Below are 24,617 nucleotides of genomic sequence, written 5' to 3' on the forward strand. Positions count from 1 at the left end.
CTGCCTCCTGCACACTCCCTACTGGGTATGTGCCCGCAACCAAGGTACATGCCCTTGACCAGAATCGAACCTGGGACCCTTGAGTCCGCAGGCCGACGCTCTATCCACTGAGCCAAACCAATTAGGGCCCATTTGACTTTTTCCCCCCCCATTTGACTCTTAATGGGTATTTGGGGTGTTTCCAGGTTTGGGGTGTTACGAACAGCATTGCTAGGAACATCCTTGTGCATACCTTTGCTGTACTTATGGATGCATTCCTTTTTTAAAAAATATATTTTATTGATTTTTTACAGAGAGGGAGGGAGAGGGAGAGTTAGAAACATTGATGAGAAACATCAATCAGCTGCCTCCTGCACACCCCCCACTGGGGATGTTCCCATAACCAAAGTACATGCCCTTGACCGGAATCGAACCTGGGACCTTTCAGTCCACAGGCTGACGCTCTATCCACTGAGCCAAACCGGTTTCGGCATATGGATGCATTTCTGATGGAGATATGCCTAGGAACCACTGTAGGGTCCCAGGAGGTGGCAGAGATGACAGGTCAGACCCAGCGTGTGGACAGAGAGCTGGGCAGTGCAGGTGTGAAGGCTACAAGGAGACCCATGGGAGGCTGCCAGTCACCTGCCTCCTCCCTGAGCTGAGAGTTAGGTTAGTGATGCCCTGGCATTGCTGAGCATCCTGGGAGTGTTCCAGCCTTAGTCACTTGTTATCCTCCCAACAGCCTGCAGGGCAGCTCTTAATGATCCCACTTTATAGCTGCGGAGGGTAAGGCTCAGTGTCCCACCACTTGCCAGGTCACCTGGCTCGTACCTGGCAGAGGCAGGATTTGAGCCCAGGTCTGCCTGATGGGCAGTCCCAGGTTCTGAACCATCCTACATCCCATGAGCCAAACTGCTGGCTGTCCCCTCCCACTGCCTAGGTGTCCTCTCACAGGCCCGAGACCCAGGCTGTTCCAGAGTGCCCAGTTATCCCAAGTACGGCTGGCCTTTCACTCGGGCCTCTCCCCTGGCAGGGAGTTCAGACAGGGCAGCCCTGAAATTAGAGGCACAAAGTCGAACACTGGTTTATGTGCCAACTCTTTCGCTCTCTGGGCCTAGTTCCCCAAAATGTGTCAGCTGCTGCCCTCTATGTTACAGGCTCATTTACTCACTCCGGAACTTCCGTATTTGAATTCCCAGGCAGTCCACTGTCCGCCACAGAAGTGGGCCGGGGTTCCCGCAGGGCTCCCCCAGCTCTGGTCTCTGGGACTCTGGCTTCGGGGGACATCACGTCATGTAGAAATGAAGTGCTCGAAGACTGATGGGGACGGGGAGGGGTGTGCGTGCATCAAACGCACCCAGGAACCAGCTCAAAGGGGCTCTCGCTGGCCAATTTGAGCATCAGAAGGATGCTTGTAACTGTACATATCAAATAAAAACCCATGAGTCCATAGTGGTATTCAAAAAACAGAAAAACGTATTGTTGAAAGCTAGTCGGCATCAGAAATAAGTTACTGGTGCATGCCATCAAATGGACAAATCTCAGAAACATCATTAGGAACCAAGCACAAAAGATCACAGACTAGGATTCCATTTACAGAAATGTCCAGGAAAGGCAAATCAAGAGAGAAAAAGTAGATTGGTGGCGGCCTGGGGGCCGGGGGATTTACGGCAAAAGGACACAAGGGTCTTTCTGTGGCGATGGAAATGTTCTAGAAATATACAGTGGGAACAGCTGCACACTCTGTAAATTTACTAAAAATCATTAAAGCAGATGAATTTTATGGCACACACGTTAGACCCCAATAAAGCTGTTTGGATCCAACAAAACGACTTGCTAGCCTCAGAGGTGACCAGATCGGCTCGCGTCTCTAAAATCCGTGAAGGGAGAGTCAGGCATTTTCCTTTCGGGGGAACTGAAGCCCATCTCCCGCTGACTGGAAAAAAACACTTTTCAGAATCCCGGCAGATATTCGCGAATCAGTGATACACTTTCCAGGTGTGATTACGGTATCTTGGTCATGCCAGAGAACTACCACCTTATTTTTAGGACCTGCTTGGTCAGGTGTTTAGGGATGAAGTACATGTCTGGAACTTACTCTAAAAAAATTTTTTAAAGAAGTGGCAAGATGTTATTACTGACTTGAGGTGTTGGTTTCATGGGTAGTCTTTATTATGGTTTTCTTTTTAACTCTTTGGTACATCAGAAACTTTTCAAAGTGACGTTTTTTTTGTTTTTAAAATACCCTTCACATAAACCTTGCAATGCCCAACTGCCCATGAATACATCCGAATATCCAGCAGCGCAGATCGCTCTGCTCCCACCTGTCCCAGCCCCGCACCCTGGCCTCATCCAACACCCGCATCCGGCAGATGCGGACAGAGGCTCGGACAGAAGCCTCACCCAGAAGCTGCCCGAGCTGATCCACACCCGGCCGCCCACCCACACCTGTGCCCTCCAGCACTTCACTGGCCACTCCCCCCCCAGGGGCCTCCCTGCCTAGGGCCACATGGGCCCTACCAGGCTGTCCCTGACCCTTGCCCTCCTGAAACCTCCACTAACTGCACCCCAAAGAGGGGGTCCCCAGCTGTGGTCCAGGAAGTAGCTGGCCACACATATGTACCCAGCAGCATGGCAACTTGGAAGGAAATCCTTTAGATCATTTATTTGACTCGAAGTCGGTGCACAGAGCTCTACCACACAGAAGTTAGAAGCTGCGACAGATCAGGTGCCAGGGGCAGTGCATGGATGTGTAAACAAAGACAGAATGAAAATGCCACTTGTGTGTGATTTAGGAGTAAATCAGTACGGGCGGGGGCAGGCCCGAGATTACATTCACAGCGCAGGTTAAGTGTGAGTGAACGGAATGTTGGGATGGAGGAGGGCCACCCTGGGTCCTTACCTCCCAGGAGGCTGCAGGTGGGTTTGGAGCCAGAACGCGGGTTAGTGCACAGCCCTCCTCCCGTCCCGGGAAGCATGGGAAGGTGGGAAGGGGGTGCAGAGGGATGGGATTCCAGGAGGAAAGTGGGCTCACATCTCCCTTGCCCATCTCCCCTCTCCCCCCACCCAAATGGGCAAGATCACCCCTCCCCTAGGACCCCTCTGCCATTCAGGGGGAGGGATCCGGCCTGAGGAGCCAGTCCCCAAATCCAGGGAATGGAGAGCTGGCCTCCCAACCTGGACGGGCAGAACCTCAAAATAAAGTGTTAAGGCAATAAATAAAACACCCCAGCTCAGGTGAACACACCGAGAGAAGCGAGTCTGCGGGCTGACAGAGAACCTGCGACGGGGACAGATGGCGTGGGACAGTGGCTGCCTCCACCTGCAGGACCAGCGGGGGCGGGCCCTGCGCGGACTCCAGAGCATGTGTGCATCCTAGTGAGGGCTGGGGGGCTGGACCAGCGTCCACCTCCTGACCTCCCCCCGTGTGGTCCCTGGGCCCCTCGCTCCTGGGGCCACCAGCAACCGCAGCACAGGTGATAGGCCTGAGACGACTCTCAGTCAGAGCCTCCAGCTCCGCACCTGGCACCACCCAGAGTTCTGGGCTCACGGAGGGAGGTGGGTGGGGCGGCAGGGAGATGACAGGCTTCGGCAGGGAGGACAATGTCCTGGTGTGGTGCTTGGGTCTGTCCAGAGCCCAGTCCCTGCCCAGATGGGAGCACAAGGAAAGAGTCCCTCCTGCGTCCCTGCTCCTGACGGCCCACGCCTGCCGCCACCATGGTGCTCACAGCCCCGCGGAGGCCCCACCCTCACTCTCTGAGCTGCAAACGCTCTAGGGTGGTGGTGGGGGTCGTCGGGACTGGCCAGCCGGGGGCCTGGATTCTGAGACCTCTCAGCCCAGGTTCCTTCCAGCTCAGGACACAGATGACCTTCACCACAGAGCCCTGCCCCCCCACCTTTCACCTTCACCCTCCCAGCCCCTCGTCAGCAGCCTAGAGTGGTGGGAGCTTTTGGGGTCCCACACCCAGGGCACCCCAGCTCTGCCTGCCCCAATTCTCTTCACAACAACTTCCTCTCTCTTTCTTACTACCGTCTTCTCCCTCAGGCCCCAGTGGCCACTGGTCCAGCCTCCGCTTCCCCAGCGACAGCCGAGGGCAGTCAGACGGGCCCCTAGGGGCTCCCTCTCCAAGGAAGTTCACCCCCCAGGCCTTGGGGATTCCCAGATGACTGGGGTGGGGCAAGGTCAGGGGCAACCGCCCTTGGCTCTCACAGCCGGGGCTCCGTGCTGCTGATGGCACAGATGCCCCGGCCCTTGGTTGTCAACCCAAAGGAGGGAGGAGGCACCTGTCTCTGCCATCACCCACGTGGACGAGGCCCAGCAGCCACCCTCCCCAGCCAGCGCCGCCACGGCTACAGCTCCTCCGGGGGACCGTTGTCTCGGGGCAGCACGCCGTTCAGGCCAACACTGCTGGCCGCCGGTGCCCCCAGGTAGCCGAGCAGGATCTCGCTGCGGCGCCGGGACAGCTGCAAGATGTCATCCGCCAGCGCCGGCACCGAGGTGTAACGCACGTTGTCCAGGTCAAACATGTCCCTCAGGTACTGCACGATCTGGTGCTGGGGCACAGGGCTGTCATGAGACCTGGGCCGAGGCCCCTGCCCGCCTGATGGCCTCCAGACCCCCCAAAGCCCTCCCCTTGACCTCTGGGACCCCGACCGAGTCTCGTGTCCTCGGGTTCTGGTCCCAGGACTTCCTCAGACCCGCTGGGCCGGGCTCCCAGTGGGAGGGGCAGCACGCGCTCTCCAGTACCCACTGGCTTTCCTGAGGAGCAGGCCCGGCCTCTCTGCACTCCGGGCACCTTCCAGGCTCCCTCCCAGGGGCCAGGACAGGCAGGCCCAGGCGGAGCAGTGGCCTCAGCTCCCTGCTCACCTTGAAGAAAGCACAGACTTCGGCGAGCTGGGGCTTGGGTCCGAGGAAGCCAAAGGCCAAGACGGGGCTCACGTGCTCCGATACGGAGTAGAAATGGGAGATGAAGCCGTCAGGCACCTGTGGGGGGAGCAAGGTTGAGCCTGGGACCCTGGTGTCATCATGAGATCTGGGTCTTAGAGGGAGGCCTGGCTCGTTCACATCCGTGCTGGGTGACCCTGGGCAAGTGACTAAGGAAGGCCGTGTTTTCACCTGTGCAGAATGGGGTAACCTCGGGGCTGCTGGGAGGGCTGCATAAGGAGGGGCCTGGGGCCAGCACAGGAAGTGCCCAGAGCCTGTACTGGCAGCAGCTGGTATCAGCTGGGCAGCAGAGCCTGGCTGGCGAAGAGGAACAATGGAGTGCAGCCCCGATAGTGCAGCCAGCCGCCGCCTGGGAGCGCAGATAACAGCAGCCCGGTGGCGGAGAGCCGCTCTGCCTGCCCTTGGGCATCCTGCCCCCACCCAGGCGCCGCCTCTGAGCCAGCTGCCACGCCTTGCCTGTGCCCTCCCTCCCCCAAGGAGGCCCCTCCCCTCTTCTGCTGCCTTCAGCATTTCCCGATGCCTATTCTGCCGGGCCCTGCAGGGTGAGACGAAGGTGCTCCTGGTCAAGGGAGAGGTGCTGGCAGGACAGGGGGCCAGTGCTGTGACAGAGGCCAAGAGGTGCAGCCCGGCCTGGGGCTCGGCAAGGCCTCCCTGCACAGCCCCATTCTTCTCACACCCTACCCCGTCCGGCCACAGCCAGGGACCAGCACACCCTGATTGGAGGGTCAGCTGAGCGCCACACCGAGCCCCCCACAGCACTCGCCAGGGGCCCCTCCAGGTCACTCACCATCAGCAGCCTCCTCTTGGCTTTGAGGACTGACCAGCAAGCAGTGGCCAGGGCCTACACCAGAGACAGACCAATGGGACTGAGTAATAGGCCAGGGGGCAGCCCCTGCCCATCCCCCAGCCCAGACCCCACGCAGGAAGACAGGGCCTGGTGCCCGAGCTCCGCTGTTTCCTCCCCTCAGTTAGGAACCAGATACACCGAAGTCTGATCGTGCCCCTAACGCGGACCCGTGGGGCCCTGGGCCAGCCACTGAGCATCTCTGGGCCCGTTTCCTGATCTGCGGCATGGCCATAAGCCGGCACCCCATCTCACTCAGTGGTGTGGGGTCCATGGTGACCACCTGGATGCCTGCGAAGACCACCCAGCCCTCTCCCTTCCCTGCCACCGTCAGGGCTTCCTGAGTGGCCCTGCAGGGGCCCTAAGCTCAGTGCTCTCCTGAAGTAGTGCCCCTCCTTCTCCACAGCTGAACTGCATTAACAGGAGGCATGAAAATCGGCAGCAGGAACGCCGCACAGAACGAGCAGACTGAGGTGAAGGCACAGCGGAAGGAAAGGCACAGGACACTGTTTTGCAGCGTTGCCAGGACAGCAATGGGTCCCTGGGAAGCTTCTCCAGGGCCGAGGGGAGGGGAGCCTGCCCAGGGGGGTGACTGCTGTCTGATGGGTGGGGAGCCCAGCCTTGGTGCCCAAAGCCAGGGATGGAGGGAGCCAGGGTCCAGGCCATCACGCAGGGTCATGTGAATGTGCTGGGACCGCGGGCAGCCACCCACCGTCTCCTTGAAGCTGTCGGACAGCCAGCGGTTCCTCAGGACGGCGAGCACGGAGGACGGGGGGCTCTCCAGGTCCTCGAAGGCGTCCATGAGGATGAAGTCCAGCACGATGTCATAGAAGCTCATGCACACCACCTGCGGAGGCAGGCTGCGCTGAGGGTAGGTCCGGATGGGAAGACTGAGGCCGGAGGGGCCAGGGCAGGTGTGGGCCCCATGGCTGAGCAGACCCCTCCCTGCTCTACAATGGGGTGCAGCTGGGGCCATCCCTCCCCCGGCCTGGGCCTAGGACAGAGCAGACACTGGGGGCTTGTAGCACCGATGGAGCCATCTCAGACCCTCAGAATCAAGGCAGAGCTCGGCACAGGTACCCCCCTCCCTGCTCAGGGTCTCAGGTACTTAGCACAAACCAACTCACCCCACGGCCCTCCAGCTCCAGACGTGTGGTCGCCCAGGTCTCCGGCCGCAGAGCATAGTTCAGCATCTCCTCGTAGCTCTCCAGGAAGCCTTTGGGGCTCTGGGGAGAAGCACAGTCCGTTTGGGTCATGGGAGAAGCCCCAGGACCCAGCTGGAGTAGATCCACAGGGACAGGCTGGCCCATAGATGGGGACATGGAGGGCAGGGCCAGGGCCGGTCCCTGAGCAGCAGCTGCGGAGAAAATGAGGCAAGAAGGGTCCCCTGCCTACCTCGATGCGCCTCTGCAGAGAACAGGGCGTTTGCAGGACAGACCCAACACCAGCGCCCAGCAACGTCTCAGACCAGCGCATTCCTGAGCACCCACCGCCTCCCCGGAGTTGCCCAGGCCACAGGAGGAGCTCACTTGGGAAGGATGGGTGAGGTCATGAGGGTGAGTCAGGCAGCCAAAGATCCAAATCTCTATGACCTTGAGCCTCACTGGTGAAATGGGAGAAGCTACAGCACCACACTCATGGGCCTTTTCTGGGGGAGTCAACGAGCCACGCACGTAACACAATCAGCCGCGTGCCTGGACCTCAGCAATAAATAGTGCATAAGACTGCGGCCGCCAGTGCCAAGGCCGCCAGCACTCAGGACAAGTTCTTCACTCACCCGGACTACGAGTTTAGCTGGGCACAGCCTGCAGGTGTGGGTGCGCGTTTACAGACATGGAAAGCTAGTATGTGCCGGGTACTGATCTAATATAGATCAACTCAGCTAATTCCTATGGTTCTGTGATGGACATTCTGGTACTAGTCCCACTTCACAGTTAAGAATACTGAGGTTTTGTGAGATCAATGACATGCCCAAGAGCCAGGAAGGATGGAGCTGACACAGAACAGCATGGACAGGTTGATGCCATGTATACAGAACCATGTACAGAGGAGGCACTGGACCGATGTTCGATAAAATGTGAACTGGGTGGGGTTGGAGCTCACTGAGTAATGAGAGAACAAGGCAACCTACAAGCAGGATGTGGAGCGATGCAGGAGGCAGCTGATCAATGGTTCTCTCTCATCACTGATGTTTCTCTCTCCCTCTCTGAAATCAATTAAAAATAAGTGTCACAATTAAAATAAATAAATTTAAAAAACAGAATAAAACAAGGTGAGGGGGGAAGAAAACCTGAAAGAAGGGCCCCCTCCGCACCCCCCCCCCCCCCCATAGTACCTTCTCAGCCTTGGTCATCAGGCCTGTCACCATCTGCCGGCCAACCTCCCCGAAGAAGAGCTGGTGATTCTGGTCCTCCAGGAGGCCCTAAGGAAGGGGCGGGGTGAGCTGCCCAGCGGGCAGTCCCCCGCAGCCATGAGGAGGGCAGGACACTGTGTTAAGCAAGTGACCATGTGCACAGAGGGGTCTGTGTGGGAGCAGGCCCCGCAGGAGGCCTGCCTGCCTGCCCCCGTCCCGACTGCACCTCCGCAGGTGCCTGCGTCACAACCCACCTCGAACGCCTGCCGCACACAATGCAGCTTGGCCAGAAAGTCATGGTCACTGTAGCAGCCCAGCAGCTCTGTCCTGAGGGGAAGCACAAACCGTCAGGCGACCTGGGCCCCATCTAGTGATGCCTCCGTGTGGTTCTGAGTGGAGCCCTCGGTGGCCCTGCCTTGGCTTGACAGCGTGACCTTGGGCAGGTGTCTGCCCCCCTCTAGGCCTCAGTCTCCCCAAACCAAAGGACGAGGCTGACTGGATGCTCTCTGAGGACGTCACCCTCAACAACCCTGGCAGGTCTGGTCACTGGGGGTCGGGCTGACCTTGGCCTCCTTCAGGCCCCAATTAGCAAAGGACAGACATGGCCAACTGCTCCCAGGTGGCAGGACGCCAGGCAGGGGGCTGCTGCCCACCCGGGTCTGCCTACCCTTTATCCCAATCACCAGGACTTCAGCTTTCAACCATTTCAGTCAGTGAACTTAAAACATAACTTAAACGTGGAGTCGTGACCAAAAGCCAAGTTCTGAGAAAAATTCATGTAAAAGGAATAAGATACCGACAATACCACAAAAAGGGACACAGGTTGAGGATCAGGCCTCTGTGTTTCCGTGGCTGGACCCCTCCGAGAACTTAGGTCAAGCACGGTACTTGGGACCATCCTAGGCCCTCCGTGATGGGGCAGGAGCTGTTGCCAGCCCATCGTGGCCCTCAGCGAGCCGGGCCCAGCTGAGTCCTCACCAAAGACCGCTGGCTTCTCCGGCCTCCTCCAAGGAGGACAGGGCCTGCCCACCCGCCCCCTGCTCCTGGCCTCCCGCCCCCAGGCTCACCTGAGGGTCCGGCAGAGCACCTTCCCCTCCTTCACCAGCTGCAGCGCCTCCTCGTAGGCGGCAGCGGGCCTGGAGAGTGGGATCAGGTAATCTTCGACCTGCAGGGACTCAAAGAGCTGGGGAGGGTGCAGAGGAAGAGGACAGTCACGTCAAAGCCCGTGTCAACAGCGGCCCAGAGGGTGAGGGCCCATGCCCAGGGGACCCTAGGGGCGACCTCTCAGAGGAGTTGTCAGGAGGCAAGCCCGGGTTCAAGCCCAGCTCTGGCCCTCAGTGTCCCCATCTCCAGGGGTTCTTCCCCAAGGGACCATACACTGGGCTTGAGCCCGTGTCCTCCCACCCAGGCCAGGACAGCTGGCCGGACACACACGCCATGGCAGCAGACTAATGCCAAGCAATGGGCATGCGGCATAGAGAAGGGAGAGGTCAGCGTGGGCTGGAGCCCGTGGGCAGAGACCCTGCCCTCACCCCTAGGACTTGGGACCCCTGGCTTCTCGGGCCTCCCCACCCCCAGCCACTGCACGAGTCCCCGGGGAGCAGCACGTGGTGGCTGCCAAATTCTGCTCCCGGAGGAGGAAACGGCTGCACTTTCCCATGACCGTGCTCACCCAGGGTCGCACAGAGGCCCGGCCTCCTCCCCCATCCCGTGTCCACCCACCTCCCCGCTCACCTCGGTAGCAGAGAAGAAGGAATCGTCCGAGATCAGGCTGTCCTCATCGTCCGCCCGTAGACGCAGCGAGCCCTCGGTCAGGGGCAGCATGAGGGTCCGCTCTGGGAAGAGCAGGAAGGAAGGGCTGAGCTGAGACTCCCGGGAGCACGGAGCTGACGCGCAGATTCAGAGCCTAGAACACCTGACTCTGGGCGGACGAGGCTGACGAGCACAAAGTTCCTATTTACTGAGCACTTGTTCGTGAAGACCCGGGCTCAGTGCCTCAAGTGAACGGCCTCCTTCAATCCTAAGACATCCGTGGAGGTGCGCACAGTTAGGTGTGGAAGCGAGGCTGCTGAAGGAACCTGCCCACAGCCACACAGCTGGACCCCGAGACCTGGGGGCCCCGAGATCTTCAGGGGAAGTCGCTTCCCCTCTGACAGGCTGAACTTGGCCAATGACAGATACCAAAGGGCTGAGGGAGCCCACGGGCCACCTACTCGGTGTTCCCATCCTCACCTGCCTAGAGGCTGAGAGGGTCTGCACCTCCAAAAGCACCTGGGAAAGGCTTGTGAAACCAATTCTCAGAGCCATAACCCTAAAAGCCCCACCCGCCTCCTCTGCCGCACGGGAGGCCGAGGGTACAGGACCCTGTGACAGGCAAAGCTGCTCAGGGAGAGGTGTGGGAAAGCGTGTCACCCTGGCCAGCCCTTGCTGGGCCTGTGTCACCACTGGTAGAGCCGGGGAGGGAGCTGGACACTCAGGAGTCCATTGTCCCTCCCTCCCCTCCCCCCTGCCCCACCCCCTACCCGGGGCTGACAGCACACAGGAGAGCCCGGGCCCTCAGGTTCACTGCACGGCTCTGCACCAGCAGCCACTCCCTCAGTGATGTCACGGCCCTCTACCCCAGTGGGGCAGGGTAACGGCAAGACTTGTGTTCCCAGACCTTTGGTCTGCTCCGGGCTAATCTGTGAGCCATCCCCTCATCAACCCAGTGTCCACAGGAAAAGACGAAAGCCAAAGGCTAGAACAGCCACACGGGAGATGCTGACATAGCCCAAGCTTGCTCCCAAAGGGATGGGGCCACGGCACTCAGGGTCTCATCCCAGCTCTGCTCCTGCCTACCACGTATCGGGGAGCGCCTCTGCCCCTCAGTTTCCCCAGCTGTGCAAGAGATTGGAGGAGGTCTGAGGGCCCTGGGAATTCTGGTTTGCCTGATGCACTGAGGGGATCACACCCCAGCTCTCTCACTGCCTCCCCGCCTCCACCTTGCCCCACCCCACCGCAGCCTGTGAGGGGCCCGCTCACCCAGGTCCAGCAGCAGGCTGTCGGATGGGAAGGTGGACCCAAACTCTTCCTGCAGGTGGTAGGCCCGGTGTAGCAGGGACTCCAGCTTCTCTGCAAACTCCCTCCGCTGTGACTCTGGCTGCGGTTAAAACAGCGACCATCAACCCAGGCCCTCCAAGCTCCCATGCTAATAGCCCCTTCCCTCACCAACAATGGGCACCCGGCCTCTGGGGAGAGGGGCCGGCTCTGGGACCCCACAGTGAGAGCACAGATCTAGACCTGAGCTGCCCAATCCAGGAGCCACTAGCCACATGTGGCCAGAGAGCCCCTGAAGTGGCCAGTCCCAACTGAGATGTGCCCAAAGTATAATACACACTGGGTTTCAAAGACTTAGTACCAAGCAAATAAACAAATAATCTCGGTGACTGTCCATCACACGTTGAAATGGTAACATTTGGGATACACTAGCTTATATAAAATACATGGTTAAAGTTAATTCATCCGTTTCCCTTTTACTTTTTAATGTGGTCTCTAGGAACTTTTAAACAAGGTAAGTGGCTTCCTACTGGCAGCATTGCTGCAGGCCCAAGCGGACCTGGGTTCCGACAGCGGCCCCACCAGTTCCAAACTGTGTGATCGGGAGCAAAAAAGTTCTCATTCTGAGCCTCAGCCTCCTCAGTTTCCCCATCTGTAAACTGAGACAAGAGCGCCTACCCGCTAGGATCCTCGGGGAAACGTGAACAACGTAAGGTCTGCACAGCACTGGCCCACCGTGCCAACCAGGAAGCGTTAGCTGTTATAACACTTACTGCACCAGGACCTGTTGTTATCGGGGGCTGAGAGCGCAGCCAGGAGCCCAGGAAGAGCTGTGTGCCTGGGAAGGCACTGTACGCAGCAGCCTGTGGCTCAGCGACCTCCTCGCTGCCCTCAGCCTCCAGGCCAGGGCACAGGGGAGCAGGGGGCACTGCTCCTTCAACCCCAGGCTCATGTTGTCCAAGGGCCAGGCATGGGCAGGCCCAAATCTGTTTCCACAGAGGCTGTCAGATCCTGCACGTGCACGTAACCAAACCCCGGGGAAGGGACAGGGGCCCACTCGGGCCTGAGGCCCCTGGGGAGAAAAAGCCGGAAGAGCTCAGAGGGGACAGTAATGGTGGAAGTGGCTGCCTTTCACTGAGCACTTGCCCTGGACCCGGCACCTCACACTTCACCTCCTGGTGTGCCTCAAGGCAGGTGTTATTATGACCCCATTTCACAGAGAAAACTCAAGAAGGTTAAGTGGCCCAGCCGACCGCCTCGAGCCTGGAAGAGCTGGGATTCGACCCCAGGTCATGGGACCCAGGCGCACTGGACACTTTGCTCAGGTCTCCCACAGGGTAAGACCCTGCTCCCTGTGGCCCGCAGAGACTTGTAGCTTTGGCAGAGATCTGCCAGCTCTGTCTCTGTGAAGTGATCTTGGTTAGGAAACCGTTTCTTAGCCATGACACCAAAAGCACCAATGACAAAAGAAAAAATAAAGATACTGAATTTCATCAAAATTAAAAACTTTTGGCCCAGCTGATGTGGCTCAGTGGTTGAGCACTGACCCATGCACCAGGAGGTCGCTGGTTTGATTCCCACTCAGGGCACATGCTGGGTTGGGGGGGAGGGGGGGGCGCGTGCAGGAGGCAGTCGATCAATGTTGATTCTCTCCCATCGATGTTTCTCTCTCTCTCTCTCTCTCTCTCTCTCTTTCCCTTCCTCCCTCTAAAACCAATAATAAAAAATAAATAAGTGAAAAGACAACCCAACAAATGGGAGAAGATATTTGCAAATCCTATCTCTGATAATAGGCTGTTATTTAGATTATCTAAAGAACTCTTACAACTCATGAATAAAAAGACAAGTAACCAATATAAAAGTAAATCAAAGGATCCGAATAGAGATTTCTTCAAATAAGATATGCAGACAGCCAATAAGCACAAGAAAAGATGCTCAACATCATTAACTACCAGGGAAATGCAAACCAAAGGAACCGCGAGATACCACTGCACACCCACTAAGGTGGCTGGAATGGAAAAGCAGGGCTAACCGCTCGGTGGAGGATGTGGGGAGTCAGAGCCTCGTGCACTGCTGGTGGGGAACTGAGACGGCACAGCTGCTGTGGAAAACAGCCTGGCAGCTCCTCAAAATGTTAGACAGTTACCATAGGACACAGCCTTCCACCCGTGAGTCCTCAGCCATGAGAATTCAGAAGACAGGTCGACTCAAAGACTTACACACAAGTATCCACAGCAGTGTCATTCTTAAAGGCCATAAAGTGCAAACAACACAAATGTCAATCAAATGGGGAACAGATGAACAGAATGTGGAGTAGCCACACAACAGAACATTCTTCAGCAGTGAACAGAAACAAAGCTGCGATCCTTGTCCCAACAAGGATGAGCCTTGAAAACACTGTTATTTGAAAGGAGCAAGTCATTGCCGAAACCGGTTTGGCTCAGTGAAAGGAGCAAGTCACAAAAGGCCACATATGATAAACTCCATTTGAAGAAACATCCAAAACAGGCAAATCTACGGAGACATGAAGTAGATTAGTGGTTGTCTAGGGAGGGATGGGGGCGGGGCCCGAAGCACAGGAGGGGAGGTGTGACTGCTAAGAATATGGGATTTCTTTTTGGGGTGATGAAAATGTTCTGAAATTGTGGTTGTGTGATATATTCATACAACTCTGTGAATATACTAAAAGCCATTGACGTCTACAATTTAAATTGGTGAATTTTGTGGTATGAGAATTATGTTTCAAGAAACTTGTTAAAAATATTTAGCATAAACAGACCCAGAAACAAGGAGGCATAGATCAGACTGTCGGGCCTCAGAGGGAGGGTAGGGAAGGGTGGGGGTAAAGGGGAGAGATCAACCAAAGGACTTGTGTGCAAGCATATGAGCCTAACCAGCGGTTAAGGACAACAGGGGGGTGGGGGCATGTGTGGGGAGGAGTGTGGGATGGGAATGGGGGGATGAGGACAAATATGTGATACCTTAATCAATAAAGAAATTAAAAATATATATATTTAGCATAGAAAAATACCCAGAAGGACACCAAGTGGTTCTGTTTGGATGAAGGGTTCTGGGCATCAGTAACACCGATGACAAAGATCATTTACTGAGCACCTACTATGCACCAGGATCACATGGGTGGCACTGGAGTCCCACCAAGGGCACCAGGGAGGGCAAGGGCCTTTGTCCAAGATCAGAGTCTGAGCTCTTATTTTCCCACTCTTTTCTATTTCTGTATTTTCACTATTTTGTAAGGAGCATTTCATTGCTTTCACAATTAGAAGAACAATGCAAGTTCCATAATGTTACAATGTAGCATTAGCAGTAAGTACAATTTGGGACATTAAGCTCCTCCCTCCACCTCCCTGCCCTAGCACAGCCCACGGTCTGCCCACACGCAGAGGTGACCCAAAGCAGCTGCATCCTAGGGCACCGAAGGCTTGCTTGCGCCACAGGCATTTCCCAACCTTTGTGTCCACAACCAGGTGGTCATGCCTGTGTGACAGGCCTCTGAGAGAATGCCCCCAGCTGGGGCGGGGCGCCCATCACCAACTGTTACAGGCTGTGCCAGGCATGTCCCCGTCCTGTTGCTACAAACTCTGATTCCCAGACTCCAGGCCAACAGAGGCACAGGTGGAGGAAAGAAGGGGGCGGGGAGGAAGGCAAAGAAACTCTTCCCTCCTCCTCCTCCTCTCACCATACCCCTGCCCCACCCTACCAAAGTGGGGACAACCCCTGCTGGTCGCCCTTGCAGGACTCTAGGTGCTAGCTTCCAGGACACGGCCTTGGCACCTGAGCTCTGGGCACCCCCCTCTAGCACTGGGACAACGCAGCTCCTCCCTCACCTGTACAACCAATCCCCAGGAGGACTGACCGCTCTCCTGTTGCAACAACGGAAGTTGTTCCCATTCCCGGGCTAACACCCAACTGACAACAGATATGTCAGACTGCTCCCCAAGAGGTGCCCCTCCCCGTGTGACCTCGCTCCAGCAGAGCACAGGAGCTCATAAAGGCTTCGTTTTTAATACAGAAAAGTGTAAAGAATAAAACAGCCCTAGCCAGTTTGGCTCAGTGGATAGTGTCGGCCTGTGGACTGAAAGGTCCCAGGTTCGATTCTGGTCAAAGGCACATGCCCAGGTTGTGGGCTCGGTCCCCAGTAGGGGGTGTGCAGGAGGCAGCCAATCAACGATTCTCTCATCATTGATGTTTCCATCTCTTTCTCCCTCTCCTTTCCTCTCTAAAATCAATAAAAATATATTTAAAAGAATAAAACAGAAATGGCCCACAACCTCACCATGTATACAAACCCCGCCCATAGGCATGTGCTCAACATGAGAAAAGTCCAACAGTACAGGAAGGTACTGAAAAGTACAGGGAAGTACAATACAAGCCTTCCCACCTTTCCCTGCAGACCCTCTCCCACAGATCACTGCTAACAATTTCCCGGGTCGTGTACCTGTCACGGGAAAGGAAAACTGCACGCATGTACCAGCAGCTACCAGGAGGCGCACAGATACACGGATGTATCTTTTAAAAATGCACACCTGGGTCATTCTATACTCATTCTACATCTTGCTTTTTTCATTTGCTATATCGTGGAGATAGCAGCCTATCAGCCCACATAACTTCCCTCAGCCTTTATTTAGGTTTTTGTTTTTTTAAAATATGTTTTTATTGATTTCAGAGAGGAAGGGAAAGGAAGAGAGAGATAGACGCATCAATGATGACAGAGAATCACTGATCGGCTGCCTCCTGCACATCCCCTACTGGGGATCGAGTCCGAAACCCGGGCCTGTGCCCTGACCGGGAATCGAACCGTGACCTCCGGATTCATAGGTCGATGCTAAACCACTGAGCCACGCTGGTCAGCCATCCCTCGGCCTTGTAACAGCTGCATAGTATCGCAGACCCTACTGATGGGCAATTAGATAGTTCCCAGTTTTTCAACTATTACAAAATAATGCTTCAGTGAACATCCATCTTAGGACATACATTTGGTGTGCTCTTCACACAAATGTTTTATTTTAGCTTCTTCACTGTATTTCTCTTTCCTGATACTGAAATAAAGGTTCACTGTAGAAAACTTAGACAATGCCCCCCAAAAAGTACAAAGACAAAGGCCATGTGATCCGCTCCACTAGGAACAGAGGCTATTTCCCACCAGCCCTGCAGGAACGCGTGGCCGGGATCAGGGTGTGAGCATCTCTGTGGTTTATTGCATAATTACCAAGCGCCAGGCATGTGCTCGGCACATTATTGGTTGGACTGACCACCTGACCAAGGGGAAAACTCCATCCAAGGGGATGAGTGTCTGGTTGACAGGAGGCGGGGCTGCTAGGCCTCCCCAAGTCTGGCTGCCCACCAGCCTCTCCAGGGTCGGGGTGGGGACCACCTACCTCAGAAAGTACTTCGGAAGCAGTCTCAGGGTTCCGGAGGCTGTCCCCTGGTGTGGGGGTGCTGCCGCCGTCTCCCCTCTGCCCCACGCTCAGCGCCTGCTCCCATTTTTGCAGAGCCTCCTCGAATAACTCCATGCCTGAGCAGGGGCCGGAGAGGAGGGAGAGTCAGGCCCCAGCAGAGGGAGAGCAGCCGGGCCCTGCACAGTGTCACTCAAGAGGGCCCCGAAGGACAAGAACGAGCAGGACTGTGTGGGCCGGGTCCTGATCACTTAAAGATGCTGAGTTTATAGGCCGTCATTCAGATCAGATTTGTTCCCACACTGTCCCCTGCCCAGAAGTGGCTGGAAACCAGGGAGTGAGGCTTTGGGGGCAGGGAGGGGGAAGTGGGTTGCAAAGCAGCCCCTGGAGAAGTGTCCTGGGCCTGGCCTGCGCCGTTCCCCGCTGTCCTGCCCCACCCCGGGGGAGCTCGAGGCCACCTCCCGGCCTGTACCTTGCATGTAGAGGCTCTCGGCATTGCCATCGCTGGTAGTCACAGACTCCTCCATCCCTCTGGCATCCCATGGTCCCGAGCACGCAGCTGTGGGGCTGGATGCGTTCACCGCCACCATCTGGGCGCCAAGCAGCGCAAAGACCCAAGGGCAAGGGGTGAGGCCTTTCCAGACCCTCTGCAGGACCCCAGCCGCCCCCAGTGCCTGACCATGTGCCACACACACTCTCTCCAGATGCCATCCCTGCAGCCAGCCCCTGAGTGCAGAGGCCAAGCCCTCAGCACAACCTGGTCCACCATCTCCAAGCACTGACGACACCTCACAGAAACTGCCGGGGTGGGAGGAAATACCGAGGCCAACACCCAACCCAGGACTCAGCAGCCTCCTACGAAACCCGCCCTGGGCCCCTTCCCTGCTCTGGGGCTCCGCTACCAGTCAGACAAGGAAGACTGGGGGAGCACCCAGCACATACGGGCCAGCCAGAGCCCTCTGACTCCCACACGAGCAGCCACCTCCCGTGACGGGCTCTGGGTTCCTCCAGGACAAGAGCTATCTCTTGCTCACCCCGTGGTCCCCAGGACAGGCCCAGTTCAGAGCTGGGGCTCAGTCCTGACTGAATGAATGAATAGCTAGATGAGTGAATGAGCCAAAGTCATTCCCCAAGTGAATATAACCTCTCTTTGCCTTATTTATTTCTGTATCCTCAGCACCAAGAAGAGTCCCTGGCACAAAGCAGATGTTCACTCAATATCTAATGAGTGAATGAATGAACTTTCATAGATAAGTATCTCCCCCAAGAGACCATCAGCTTCTCTTCTGCAACTATCCATGTTTTTCCCACCGATGCCTGGCACTCAGTGAGTGATCAATGACCACCTCTAACAGCCTGCATGGATGGATGATGAGTGAACAAATGCATGCATGCATGAATGAATGAAAGACTAAATGAAATCTCTACTCCCATCTCCCTACCACTCCACAGCCCCTGAGGGCAGACTGAACCTGACTCAGTAGCTGGGGACTGAGCCTGAGGCTGTGGCAGGCACCCTGGCACCCGCCCTCCTCACCGAGGCCAAGCTGTGGGAGGAGCCTGAGCGCTTGCTGGGCTCAATGGAGGAGATGCCACTCAGGGTGTCGTTGCTCTTGCTACTGGGGCTCTGTACCCTCCGGCTGGAGTAGCCTGTGAGGAACAGGAAAGAAGGGGTCACGCAGGCTTCCAATCAGCCTTTGGACAAGTCGTTCCCCACCCCAGACCACCTCCCCTCCTCATCGGGAGTCTAGCCTGACCTTCTAACTCGGGGTGACGGCACAGCACCCCGAGCTGTGCATTTGGCAGAGGAGTGCTGGGCCCATGCCACTCGCTACTGTATGCCTGTCACCAGCCTGAGGCCCGCTACTTCCCCGCCTCCTCTTCCTCTGCCCAGTGCTGCTGGGCGAGTGGCTCATTTGGAATTCTCCTCCTTCCAAAAAGGATTCAAGGTAACAACTTTTGAAGATACACCAAAGACAGAGAGGTTGGTGCCGAAGTGTTTCCCGGTTTCCCAGGGGCCAATGCAAAACAGAAACCCAGCGAATCAGCATTTCTCAGGTCTGTTCTAAACAAATCTAAAAACTCCTTTTCTCCACTGTAAAGATAAAACTTGCCTTTTGCAATGATAATTCACAATGAAAATTCATTTTCACACAAGGACCCAGATTTTCCCAAAGGGTCCCCAGATCATGAGAACAGCCGCTACCTCCTGGACACGGGTCAGGCCACATCACCCACCACATCCTTCCATGACTCGGGAAAGGGGGTTCCACTGTCAACCCCACTTCCCAGGTGAGAGGAGCTTGTAGCCCAGGATCCCACAGTTAACAGGGGCCCAGCTGGTTCAGGTCAGGCCCTTCCCCCCACCTCACACCTACCTTTCTTCACCGATGGGGTCTTCTTGGCCATGAGGATGGGGAGGGGCACCGTGCCCAGATGCTCACCTCCCATCTCAGGGCCGACCTGCTTCTTCCTCCGCCTTCGCCTCTTCAGCTGGTGGGCGGCCAGGGCCAAGGCCACGGTCCCCAGGGCTGTGGCAAACAGGACCTTCCGCAGGCCTGGTGTCAGCCGCAGCTGTGAGAATGCAGACTGCAGGGAAAGAGGGAGACAGCTGTCAGATCTCCCCGGAGAGCTGCCCCGGGGAACAGGGAGCACAAAGGAGCAGGGAGCGTACCGGGCCCTGGGGATACTTGTTGACCAGGGAGACAGCCACCTCAGAGAGGGGACCTGGCCAGCCGCTCTGAAATGTGGACCACAGAGGTGTAAAGAGAGGGCTGGGGATGGCAAAATGACGATGCCAAGGAGATCAACCTGGGGCCCAGCAGGTCATGACTAACAGCTGCAGTGACTTGGTGCCTGCGACGTCAGGCACTGCACTAGGACTTCACCAGCGTTTCCTGTCTGAATGCCTGTCCTCCTCCTGGTGAAGAATCTGCGGCTCACACTGTTGTTAAGACCCATGCTCAAGGTGACAGAGAGACAGAAATTGAACCCAGGTCTGCCAGCTCCATTCCTCAATGACTTCTTGAAGATGATGACATTCACTCCACCCAACTGTCCCATCTGTCTGCATCCCTACTCCACCCTCACTCTGCCTGCTGGACTGGGAGCCCCTCCGGTGGCGCTGCACCCCACTGGGCAGAGCTTTAGAAAGTGTCACGAGGCCTGGTCAGCACAGACATTTGAGGCAGCAGGTGAAGGCCAGGCGAGGGGCCCTAGACTCCTAACCCAGTCCCTCTTGCCCTGCTCAGACAGGTGACACTGGACAAGTGAACAGCAATGGGGCCAGAGTGGTTAAAGGGCAGGACCACGAGCCACCCGGTCTTTACCTGTCCAAACGTCGTGTACAGGAACACAGGGATCTCGGCCACCGTCATGGCCAGGGCCTGGATCATGGACATGCCCTCAGTCCTCCGGAACGCCATGGCAGGACCGACACCCCGGGCAAGAGCCCCTGGGGGGAGTGTGTCCAAGGAGAACGTCCTCAGCTGGTTGCTGGCTGGGTCCCAGGAGCCAGGCACGGCCCGGAGAGACAGGAATGTCCACACCAGAGGGTCCCTCCACAGAGCTGAGAGACAGACCACCACGTCAGACACAAGGACATGTGCACAGGAGCACAGAGAAACGCACACGAGTGCCCTGGGGGATGAGGCAGGAGCAGAGCCTCCACGCGGAATGCCAGGCCTGGGCAGGAAGGCGGCCACGTGCCCCACAGACCCTCTGCCCGCCAGGAGCCCTGGGAGCAGAAGGCAGCGTGTTTGGCATGCTGGCCCAAGAGCAGGCCCAGGGAGGGAGATGGAGAGGTCACTCTCAAACGTCCTGGCCTTTTCTGCTGAACAAAAACCTCAGGCCTCTAAAGGGTCAGGCCCCTGAGAATCATTACAACGGTTTCAGCTCCCACAAAGCGAAGAATGCTGTACTTCCTGTGGACTACAGTATGAAAACAGCAGGCTATTTCCTCCAATCATAATAATGGCCGCCTTTACACAGCTGTGTATACTTTGTGCTGAGTTCTCCGTCTATATTATTTCTCTGAATGATGGCAATTCTGTAAACAGATGCTCTCTACCTGTGCCCCTAACCGTGCCAACTGCCAATGAGGAAACTGAGGCTCACAGGGGCTGCCAGGAGTCCCATGTTACACAGAGCCGGTGTGAGGCAGAGGCAGAACTTGGACCCGGGGCTCCCGGACGTCAGACTGTGCCAAATTCGACGTGAAGCAGCAAGTGGCAAGCCCCAGAAGACAACAGACGACAAGGGCAACTTTCCCCGGGGGTCTTCTGAGACCCTCCCAGGGCATCCCACTGCCCGTTCCAAGACAGCGAATAAGCGGCTTAACCACAGAGAGCCCGGTCCCCAAGATCCGGCAGGGTGTTCCTCACACACCACCCCCGAGGCCCAGGATGCCTTCAAGGTCTCCCGGGAGCTCAGGCAGAAGGAATGCACAGGCCAGCACAGACCCTGTCTCCTTGGGAGGGTGGCCAAAGTCACTGGACCAGCACAAGAAACAGCTTATCCCCAGTGAGTGGGAAGGAAGGACAGTGCTATCAGCCCAGCTCTCGGCTGGGCTGTGTGAGGGGGCCGGCGGGACATGTTCTGGGGCTGAGGTAACCGTCATGCCGAGGGTAGGAGCCCTCCTGCCGGGAGGCTGCCAATCCAGCTACGTGATGGCCAGGGGTCAGGGCCGGGGTTCATATCGTAAGCCGCCTCTCTCACCCGCTTCAGCAGCTATTTCCCAAGCACTTACTGCAGGCCAGGCTCGGGACAGGCTCTCCACGGAGGGCCCGGGTCTCCTCACTCACAGAACTCTCACGACCACTGTACACAACGGGGAAACCGAGGCTCTGAGAAGTAAGTGGCCTGACTGAAGTCCCCGAGTCAATGGCCAACCAGGGATGTGACCTCAGCTCTGGGGGATCCCAAGGCTACGGCGTCTCCCCTGAGCTGCCTGCTGCACCTGCCGCCTCTCCATGCCACACCTGAAGGACTTCGGGGTCCCCAGGAAAGAAGCCCACACGCAGTGCTAAGGATGAGCCCGGCCACACGCTCCAGGAGGGAGACAGGGCTGGGAGGCCTGACATGTGTTTGCAGGGAAGTCAAGAGCAGCTCCTGAGACTGCTTCACTCCAAGGATGGATCCAGATCCAGCCCAACCGTGCTCTCCAGCCCCCGGCTCCACCCAGGGAAAAGCCTCCGTGATGATAAGCCCATGGCCATGTCCCCACCCCACCTACACTTCTAATGCCATCCCCCCCTGGGCAGTCACCTCTCCCGCCCTATAACCTGGGGCGGGCACCTGCTCATTCCATTCTCCCCACAGCACTTACAACACCCTCAGCCTGGATGCCCACACTCTCCACCCCCTCGCCCTGGGCGCTCCCATGAATGACTCTGGCCTCAGCAGTCTCCCTTTCGGCCTCGACCTCAGCAACGACCCTGACCCAGGCGCTCCCTTGAACCACCCTCTGCCCAGTCTCACTCACTCAGTTCATGCCACCCTGGACACCGCACCGGTCCGACCGGGCAGGGAACTGGGCAGTACCACACTGGACCTCAGCAATATCCCCGTCTCCAGAATCTGCCCACTCCACCCCCGACACCTCCCAGAGCAGCCCCGGTCAGGCCCCGCCCCTCTGGCCCGGGACCTCGGGATTATCTCGGAGGGTCCGCCAGGTGCCCACAGTCGCCGCCACGGCCGGCGCACCGCTCCTTCCATCCCGGGCACCTTCGCGGCCCCGCTCCGACCTCCACCACGTTCCAGGCCCGAGCATCTCCCCACTGACCGGGTACCTTCCGTTCCACCTCTCGCGCCGCCCACGGCCAGGCACCTGCTCCTTCCAACCCGGGCCCTTCGAGTCCGGCGGAGCCCGGACACCTGCGCCCCTCGCCAGGGCCCCGCGCAGGCCCGGCTCCCGCCTGCTGCAAGCCTCAGCCCCGGGCCCTGCCGCGCTGCCCGACCGCCCCGCGGGCTCAGCCCCGGCCGCCACTCACCCGGGAGCCCATCGCTGCGAAAGGGCAGCGTCTCCTTCCCCGGCGTCCGCGCAACCAACCCCTCAGCCGCTGGGGGGCGTGGCCTTACGCAGGGCCAAGGCCCCTCTTTGGCCAATGAGCGTCTCCGAACCATTCCGCGCCGCTCGGGCTTCTGGTCAATGGGGTGTGTCTCCCTCGGCCCCGCCCTCTAAGTGCGGTTGAGGCCGGAAAGTGATCTTTTCTATCCTGTGATTGGCCAGAGGGCTTCCGTAGATTGACACGGAGACTGGCTGGGGGAGGCGCAGCAGCTCTTAAAGGGAAAAGCAATCAGGTTTGGCAGGGGCTTTATGGAAGGAAGCTGTGGCCGTGGGAGCCCACGTGTTTGGCTCCGGTACCCCTTTGGGTCCCCACAGACAAGTCCTTCCCGCCCTCCAAGCGTCCATTTTCAAATGCCACCGCCTCTGACTCCCCACTGTATCCTCTTCAACATCTGCCACTCGCCACCTTCTTCCGGAGTTCTTTGCGGAAGTGCTGTCCCCGACCAGCCCGCGTCTCCCTCAGAGCTGGAGTCAAGGGATTCCGTTCCGACCGGGCGGTTGTGCCTTGTAATAAGCACGGGGTTTGGAATCCGTTCTTCCACTTCAGCTCTCTGGAGTTGATTCCGTTTACCCCTCCGTAAAAACGGGGGTGCAATTCCTGCCTCACAGCTCTGTGCTGGGGCTTGGAAGAAAACAGTGTCAAGAGCTGGGTACAACTGAGGTTTTTTAAAAATGCTTTTCTGTAAGGTCACATTCATTCATTCAACAACTATTTCTGGTTGCCAGCCCTTTGCCAGAGTGGTGGACAAGACACATGTAATTAAGCCCTAACCGGTGTGGCTCAGTGGATAGAGCGTCGGCCTGCGGACTGAAGGGTCCCAGGTTCGATTCCGGTCAAGGGCATGTACCTTGGTTGCGGGCACATCCCCAGTGGGGGGTGTGCAGGAGGCAGCTGATCGATGTTTCTCTCTCATCAATGTTTCTAACTCTCTATCCCTCCCTTCCTCTCTGTAAAAAAATCAATAAAATATATTTGTAGGATATTGCTTTAATGGAGGAAACTCAGGAATGTGGGTGCTAACATAAGAAATATTCAAACCTGTAAAGAATTTTTGTGAGTTTATTTGAGCCAAACTGTCGATAATTGCCAGGAAGCAGAATCTCATCCGCTTGAGAATGGCAGTTTTTCAACTTGTTTTATACATTACAATCAAAAGAGAAGTAAAGGGGGTACATGAAATCCATTGGTGATAGATTAGGGAGGCGGGAGAAAGCAAAGGGGAGGGGACATCTGGGATTGGATATGAAGTGAAATGATAGACACGTGCTTTTTTTACACAGGTGGGTACAGGATCGTTAACAGTCAACAATTAACATGATAATACCACCAGTGAGGGAATTTGTGGTCTCTGCCCTGGTGCATTGGCTGTGCCCAGAAAGGGGGGGGGGGGGGAAGAGATAAGAAGGGAAGTTACCCTGACATTCCAAAGGTATGTTATCATAGATGGAAAAATATAATAGGCTCAGTTAAGGTCAAAGTTGATCTTTGTCAGGGAAGATACTGGCCTAGGACTTGACTACCCACCACCATACTTTTTGTTGTTGTTGTTAATCCTCACCTGAGGATATTTTTCCATTAATTTTTTTTTAAGAGAGTGGAAGTGAGAGGGAGAGACAGAGAGAGAGAAACATTGATGTGAGAGAGATACATCGATTGGTTGCCTCCTGCATGCACCCTGACCAGGGCTGGGGATCAAGCCTGCAACCCAGGTATGTGCCCTTGACCGGAATCAAACCCGGGACCCTTCAGTCTGCAGGCCAACGCTCTGTCCACTGAACGAAACCGGCCAGGGCCATAGACTGCTTTTTGATTTAAAAACGTTTTGCTTTCAGACCATCCTTTGTGGTGACTTTAGGTCTCTGCGTTTGCAAGGCCGCCACGCGGGCCCTCCCAGAGCTCGTCAGGTTAGCGTGTGGCCCCTTTTTGCCCACATGGGCAATGCCAAGGGGTAGCCGGCCTTTGGTGCAGAGGTGAG

At 56.9% G+C, this 24,617-nt stretch overlaps 1 protein-coding gene across 1 annotated transcript; it reads right to left on the reverse strand.

The window, feature by feature from the left end:
* Nucleotides 1-254: 254 nt before the first annotated feature.
* Nucleotides 255-22,638, reverse strand: MIGA2 (mitoguardin 2). The gene is made up of 16 exons (XM_079790244.1): nucleotides 22,565-22,638; nucleotides 19,904-20,142; nucleotides 18,953-19,163; nucleotides 18,112-18,224; nucleotides 17,047-17,164; nucleotides 16,557-16,693; nucleotides 11,146-11,263; nucleotides 9,859-9,959; nucleotides 9,192-9,307; nucleotides 8,379-8,451; nucleotides 8,107-8,193; nucleotides 6,899-6,997; nucleotides 6,484-6,618; nucleotides 5,715-5,768; nucleotides 4,850-4,966; nucleotides 255-4,536 (listed from the first exon to the last, which is right to left on the reverse strand). The coding sequence occupies exons 2-16, from the start codon at nucleotides 19,997-19,999 to the stop codon at nucleotides 4,333-4,335; spliced, it is 1,779 nt and encodes a 592-aa protein (XP_079646370.1). The 5' UTR covers nucleotides 20,000-20,142; nucleotides 22,565-22,638; the 3' UTR covers nucleotides 255-4,332.
* Nucleotides 22,639-24,617: the final 1,979 nt, after the last annotated feature.

The sequence above is a fragment of the Cnephaeus nilssonii genome (assembly GCF_951640355.1).
Source record: "Cnephaeus nilssonii genome assembly, chromosome: 14".
Taxonomy (NCBI): domain Eukaryota; kingdom Metazoa; phylum Chordata; class Mammalia; order Chiroptera; family Vespertilionidae; genus Cnephaeus; species Cnephaeus nilssonii.

What these genes read in the sequence shown, in the direction of transcription:
- MIGA2 (XM_079790244.1), bottom strand. Translation starts at nt 19,999, where the DNA reads ATGGCGTTCCGGAGGACTGAGGGCATGTCCATGATCCAGGCCCTGGCC. An exon ending in GTGCTCTGCCGGACCCTCAG is followed by an intron (nt 8,452 to 9,191) that starts GTGAGCCTGGGG and finishes GCTTCCCCTCAG; the next exon opens with GACAGAGCTGCTGGGCTGCT. An exon ending in AAGTCTGTGCTTTCTTCAAG is followed by an intron (nt 4,537 to 4,849) that starts GTGAGCAGGGAG and finishes CCTGTGCCCCAG; the next exon opens with CACCAGATCGTGCAGTACCT.